This window comes from Poromitra crassiceps, assembly GCF_964638095.1.
Source record: "Poromitra crassiceps genome assembly, chromosome: 18".
Classification (NCBI taxonomy): domain Eukaryota; kingdom Metazoa; phylum Chordata; class Actinopteri; order Beryciformes; family Melamphaidae; genus Poromitra; species Poromitra crassiceps.
In genome coordinates, this window is record NC_139636.1 from 4,259,746 (window position 1) to 4,266,554 (window position 6,809).

At 43.4% G+C, this 6,809-nt stretch overlaps 1 protein-coding gene across 1 annotated transcript in view; it reads right to left on the reverse strand.

Annotated features, from left to right (window-relative positions):
• Nucleotides 1–1,752: 1,752 nt before the first annotated feature.
• Nucleotides 1,753–6,809, reverse strand: part of cttnbp2 (cortactin binding protein 2) — a gene marked incomplete at its 5' end in the record, with an annotated part of 56,130 nt that continues 51,073 nt past the window's right edge. The window contains 4 exons of the mRNA XM_083654152.1: nt 1,753–3,234; nt 3,539–3,631; nt 5,599–5,698; nt 6,740–6,791. Coding sequence (XP_083510278.1) covers nt 2,857–3,234; nt 3,539–3,631; nt 5,599–5,698; nt 6,740–6,791 — 623 coding nt within the window. The 3' untranslated portion in view covers nt 1,753–2,856. The remainder of the gene's footprint in view (nt 3,235–3,538; nt 3,632–5,598; nt 5,699–6,739; nt 6,792–6,809) is intronic.

Below are 6,809 nucleotides of genomic sequence, written 5' to 3' on the forward strand. Positions count from 1 at the left end.
TGTCTCTATCGTAACAGAGTGAACTGAGCCAAAGCAGTTGAGCAGTAACCTACAAAGTGACTCATCTACAGTGGCTCTGTGTGAGGTGTTGTGGGTTGAAGTGTCTCCTGATACAAAGTGGCACATCTCCAGTGGCTCCGTGTGAGGTGTTGTGGGTTGAAGTGTCTCCTGAACATCTGGATCCAGGATCTTCAGTCAGGTGATCTGACCCAGTCGCTGTGTGCCGTCAACACAGAAACAGGAACGATGACATTGCCGATGCCGAGCGTCGCTGCAAGCGAGCGAGTGGCGTACTCAAATAGCCTTAATATTTTATTTTTCTATCTGTATGCACTTTAAAGACAGCCTGAGGTACGCACCAGCTTCCACAGAGGGAAAAGTCTAATGGTTGAATGCTGTACAACAGTCCTCAATGTTTAACCAAGTGATTCCCCCTGTTGTCGACAGAGACATGTAGAATGGTGAAAGCGTTTTTATCAAAATGTAGGTTTTTCGGGTTTGTCCTTCTGAAACTGGAAACCATTTTGACTCTTCTGACTCCTCCTGTCATGTTTTGTCTGTTTTGGTCCTTTGAGACTGAATAATAGTTTTGTAAAGCAGACCATGAAGGTACCGTGGTGAAACACCTTGATGTTGACTGTGACGACAGATTTTTTTACAGTGTAAATTAAGAAGCCAGCTGTTTCTTACTCATAGGAAAGGGACGCACATGTCCAAAAAAATGTATAGATGTGTTTGTTCAATTGACTATATTTCCAGTAAAAAAAAAGATTTTGAGAACTCAGCTGTTTGTGTGGTTATTGGGAAGTGTGGGTGCATGTTTTCAGCGTTCCCACACATTTTCCATTTCAAAATTCCATACTTTTCCAGACTCAAGTTTCCAGACTTCTCTGTCAGAACACATTTGACATCTGAGTCCACAAGTGGTGGGGTCACCTATAGAGAGCCGCAGAAATGTGTCGTGAGAGGAAAAGTCTATGGGATTTAACATGGGGGTTTCGCTTAAATGCATAAAAGAAGGTGTGTGGTTAACAAAACTTTATGGGAACGCGAATTTGGGTTCCGCATGATAATCTTCACAAACATGAATAACTTTGATGACTTTTGGAGTGGGGGGTTTTTATGCGATTTTTAGAAAACGCTTCAAAAGACATAAAAGTTATTCACCTTTGTGAGGGTTATCATGCTGAACCCAAATTTGCGTTCCCATAAACTTTTGTTAACCACAGACCTTATTTTATGCATTTAAGTGAAATCCCCATTCTAAAACTCCATAGACTTTTTCACTGATGCACCAAATGGTGGCGATTTCTGGATAAAGCCTACAAAAATACATCATCCCTGTGGTATTCTTATGGCCACACCATGGTTTGGAGGTTTTGGGTTTGAGCCTCTGTGAAAGCTTCGACTTTGAAGAACTTCTCAAGTGAAGACTGAAAAGCTGAGACAGAAATGACTTGACCCAGTGGCTCAGAGTTTGATACTTGAGGTGTGTGTTTTTGATTAAGGGAGAGACTCTTTCTCAACATCATAGATTCATGATATAACGGAGCTCTTGCTAATGATATCATAGATTGATGATAAATAACATCATAGATTGATGATATAACGGTTGAAGATGATCTGAAGGCAGAGTTTTCCTTTAAAAGCAGAAACAAAGAATCTGAAAGGCTGTTGGGGATTTTTAACAGTGGCGTTTTAATGTTTGTGCTTGAAAGACAACTCTTTAAACGTCAGACAGCTATGATACAGATCAACACCATAGGTTGACTAAAATCTCTCCTGTACATATATATAGATATACATATATAAACAATGTCCGCTCAAAATAACATCCTTACAAATGAAAATAGGAAAAACACAGTGGTAATGGGAGGGGTTTGTGAATTACAACTTAGGGCTCAGCGGAGGTTAAATCGAACCATGACTCAGGTAAAATTATGGGTATTTAAAATATATAATATGGCTTACATTTGACAGAGAGGGGTTTATGCAATTCTGTTACTTATTGCCACAGTCCCTTCACTCTGAAACAAGTGAAATGTTCAGAACCAAACTCGTTTTACAAACACTATGTACATGTTTTTTTTTTCTCAGCAGTTTTCGCTTAACATTTTCTTCACTGTACAAGCCTCATACCACATACAGTACACCAATCTATATACCATTTAAAGTTACTAATTCTTATTTACAAATATATTTGGTAAAACCCTGATTAATTTTGACAGTATTTAAACCAACCTTGCAACTATTTAAAGATAAAACACTTGAATATCCGAAAATACTTAATAGCAAAACAAAAAGTAAAATAAAATAGAAACAAAAACCTGCATGTCCTTTCTTTGATCCAAAAACACTTTCACCAAAAGGTAAAACCTGTAAATTCCTTCACTGACTCTTTATAACGGCCTTAATCCACTGAAGTCATCTATGGAGAAGTATTCTATAGTACACAAAAGTACTGTGGTGATACTCTCTGGACGGTTTGATCACATCCTACATTTCAAGTACTTGCACAGTATTTTTGTGCAGGATACTTTTCCACAGGTTCATACACAGTCCATACACAGTCCATACACTGGAATAAGGCAATAGTAAAGTAACATATTTCTTCCACATAATTCCCTGCCTGAACGCCTCTTTTTCCGACCAACGCTCAATACTTAAATACTGTAGTAGAATAAAACTATGGTCCCCAAGTACACAACTGTAGTACAGTGTAACAAGTACGGATAACATGTACAAATACTAAAAGGTCGAAGGTCGTCCTTAACCTAATCTTTACAACATGGAGGGAGGTTCACAGCGGAATCGAGGAGGAGAGGAGGAAGATGTCTACCTGTTGTTGTTGTTTGTCTACTTGTTGTTGTTGTGTTCATGCAGGTCTCTGTGGAGGATCCAGATGTCCTCGTGCGTTGTTTCTTGGTTGTCGTTGACGTTGTTGCGGTAGTTGTTGTTGCTGATGCTGCTGGGCGGAGCCTGCTTTGTTTTGCTGCTGCTGCCGGTGGGTCTGCTGCGGCTGGGGGGCGTCTGGGTTCTGCCTGGGCTGCTGCTGCTGCTGCTGGAGGAGGAGGAGGGGGAGGGGGAGGGGGAGGGGCGTGGGGCCTGCTGCCCCCTGCTGCTGGGCACGGGGAGCTGCGACTTGGCTTGGCGCGGAGCTGAGCGCCGCTCGCTGCTGCTGCTCGGGGCGGCCGGCTGGCCGGGGCCCCGGACTGACTGACGCACGGCGGCTTGCTGGAAGACAGAGAGAGCAGAGAGGCTGATGAGTTGGAAACGTTTCTATCAAGAGTTCCCACACCTTCTTAAACATCTAATTCAAGGACTTTCCAGGCCCAATTCCCTCAAATTCAAGGAACCAACATGACATAGTTTGAAACATGGATCAGGTTAATTACTGTTACTGCTTGCTTGCTGCTGTTGTTTAACCTGCTGCATCATTCAGAATCAGAATACGCTTTATTGACCAAGTATGTACACAAACAAAGGAATTGGACTCCGCTTTCGACACCACTTCAAAGGTTTGCCCCTCCTCCCTCACCGTGTGCGGTCGGGTGGGGGCGGCGGCGTCCTGCTCGGGCCTGCGGGGGGGCGTGGTGGAGAACACCATCAGGTGGTCTTTGGCCTCAGAGATCTGCAGCACAGAGACAAGGAGACAAGTTAAGCAGCGGCTCACAGCGGGACAGAGGACAAATGATGAGGTGGATATTTTGGCAGGCGGGCAGGCAGGAAGGTCGGCGGTTCGATCCCCGGCTCCTCCAGTCTGCATGTCAAAGTGTCCTTGGGCAAGATACTGCACCCCAAATTGCTCCTGATGGTTGCGCATGTATCCTGCGTGGTAGCTTGCTACTATTGCTGTATGAATGTGTGTGAATGGGTGAATGTAGGCATATTCAGACTCAGACTCTGTGGCAGAAACCCTCATCCATGTATTCATCACCTCCAGGCTTGACTACTGTAATGGAGTCCTGTCCGGGGTTCCAAGCAAAGCCCTGGACAGGCTCCAGTACGTGCAGAACTCAGCTGCCAGGGTTCTCACTCACACCAAGCCCTGGCAGCACATCACCCCCCACCCTCATCCACCTCCACTGGCTCCCGGTCAAGTTCTGCATCCTGTACAAACTCCTCCTTCTCACCTACAAATCCCTTCACGCACTCGGCCCCCCAATACCTGTCCAACCTCCTTCACCAACACACTCCATCCCGGAACCTGCGGTCTTCAGATATCCATCCCCCGTACCAGACTCAAAACCTTTGCGGACAGAGCCTTCAGCGTGGCTGCCCCCCCCCCACCCTCTGGAACTCTCTCCCTGCCCCGACCCTGAACAGTTTCAAAACACACCTCAACACACACCTCTTTTCCATGACCTTTCCACATGAGTTAGTTCAGTTTAGTTCAACCATCCCTGTTGTTTGTTTTGTGTGTTTTCCTCCCCCTCTCTCCTCTATCTGTATCCCACTCTTGTGAAGCGACCTTGGGTTTTATGAAAGGCGCTATATAAAGTTATTATATTATTATTATTATATTGTAAAGCGCTTTGAGTGGTCGGCAGACTAGAAAAGCGCGGTGTCAATGCAGTTCATTTACAATTGACCATGATACAGAGCTCTTAATCAGTGGTTTGTTGCATTGTGACCTGCACTACATGTACTGTAAATGACCAGGTGGGGTGTTGTGGACCAGGGGGCAGCCTGAGTGCAGTTGGAGCATCAGGTGGAGTAAGTTTAAGGTTTGACTTTTAAAATGAGGTGTTTTGTGTCAATATCTTTATCTTTTAGGGCCATTTTCATGCCAGGAGATGACAATGATTCAGTGAGTTTTGTGAACAGCATTTAGACCATGATTGGACACTAAAACTCCTACTAACAAAATAATTGTATTGGTGTTAGAAGCCCTTTAAAGCAGAGAGAGGCAGGTTTTTCATTGCAGGATTCAGCAGTTGAGATGAGCAGAGCATGTGTTCAGTGGTAGCTAATGTAGAAATGCCCCTTCAAAATTCCAACAGGTAATTCCTAATAGACAATTAAAAACCATAGTGTGTTATACTGTTGCTCCACTGCTGGCTATAGTGATTTACTGAATACATTTTGTTCACTCATAAATTCATAGTCTGAGCTTTTGATCCAGAGCCTCGCAGCATGTGACAGCTTAAATCAACCTTTACATGGATTGTAAAGCTGTTAAAGCTTTATGTTTGCGTCACCTGTAAAGTCATGTTTTAATTTATGAAGCATTATGAAAGTTGTTATATGATTATTGCCTCCAAAAAGCACCAAGTCAAATACAGTAAAATAGATTGCTGATTGTATCTTTAAATGTGTGTGTGTGTGTGTGTGTGTGTGTGTGTGTGTGTGTGTGTGTGTGTGTGTGTGTGTGTGTATGCGTGTGCATGTGTGTGTGTGTGTGTGTGTGTGTGTGTGTGTGACTCACACACATTGTGTGTGAGAGAGTGTGTGAGTGTTAGAGAGAGAGAAAAAGAAAGAGAGAGTGTGTGTGTGTTTGTGTGTGTGTGTGTGTGTGTGTGTTTGTGTGTATGTGTGTGTGTGTGTGTGTGTGTGTGTGTGTTTGTGTGTGTGTGACTGTGTGTGTGTGTGTGGTACCTTGCTGATGTCTGGCTCTGACTTGCTGGAGCACATGGTCTGAAGCTCTCTGATCAGATCCGTCTCATCGTCTGAGAACACAGACAGACCTACAGGCTCCCTGCGCACGTGCACACATGCACATGCACACGCACACACACACACACACACCACACACACTTAACATTAATACTTTCATTTTTCATTCATACTTTGATTTACTTACTTTACTTCTAAACGGCTGAACATGTTCTTTACTAGCGAAATATGTTTTGTGTCTCAGTTAAACTTTCAAAGCAAGAGCACACAAACTGTATAGTAGGCTCCTTAACATTCACTACCTCAGTACTTAAAAAATAAATTAATCGTATCCTTTTGCAGTGTGTGTGTGTGTGTGTGTGTGTGTGTGTGTGTGGTAATCCTGCCAATAGACCCTTCTCACGGGGGCCATTTTGTGTCGAGAAGCCAGGGTAAACACAGGTGCAAGCAAAACACTAATGAGGGTTTCCAAATCCCAATCATGGAAGTTGGAAACCCTCATTAGTGTTTTGCTTGCACCTGTGTTTACCCTGGCTTCTCGACACAAAATGGCCCCGTGAGAAGGGTCTATCGACTGAAACAGCCACACTAACCTCAGTAGTAAGACACTTCTGCCCTCTGTTGGCTGCTTAGAGCATTACTACTACTACTACTACTACTACTACTACTAATAGAGTTCAACAGTCACGTGACTTTCCGTAACGTTTACAGCTCCGGAAGAGAGTTCCCCATTCATTTTCTCCACAGACATTTTGAAAAATCCTTATAGAGTTTTAAGGCTGGAACCAAGCCAACCCGTGACCTACTGAATCGTGAGTGACCATAAAACATTTCACTTGGAGCAAAAACAAAAAAAGAAAATCTAAAATTAGATTTTTTTTTTTTAATTTGTATGTGATTTGGTTAAATAAATAAGTAGTTTTGGGGAATTTTACTGATTTTCCCACTTTCCCAAAGTCAGAAACAAATAATCTCATAGGCATCCAGGCACTGAGTGAAACTAACCAAGTAAACTGTCTGAGGGGAGGCCCACTGTCTCAGACTTTGAAAACCCAGGCTATAAAGTATCAGTTGGCAATAAATGTATAATAACAATAAACAAATTGATGGCAAACACACTCACTTATGGGTGTTGTCATTGGCAATGAAGCGGACATCAGTGTTGGACAGCGAGCCTGCAATCACAAGTATAT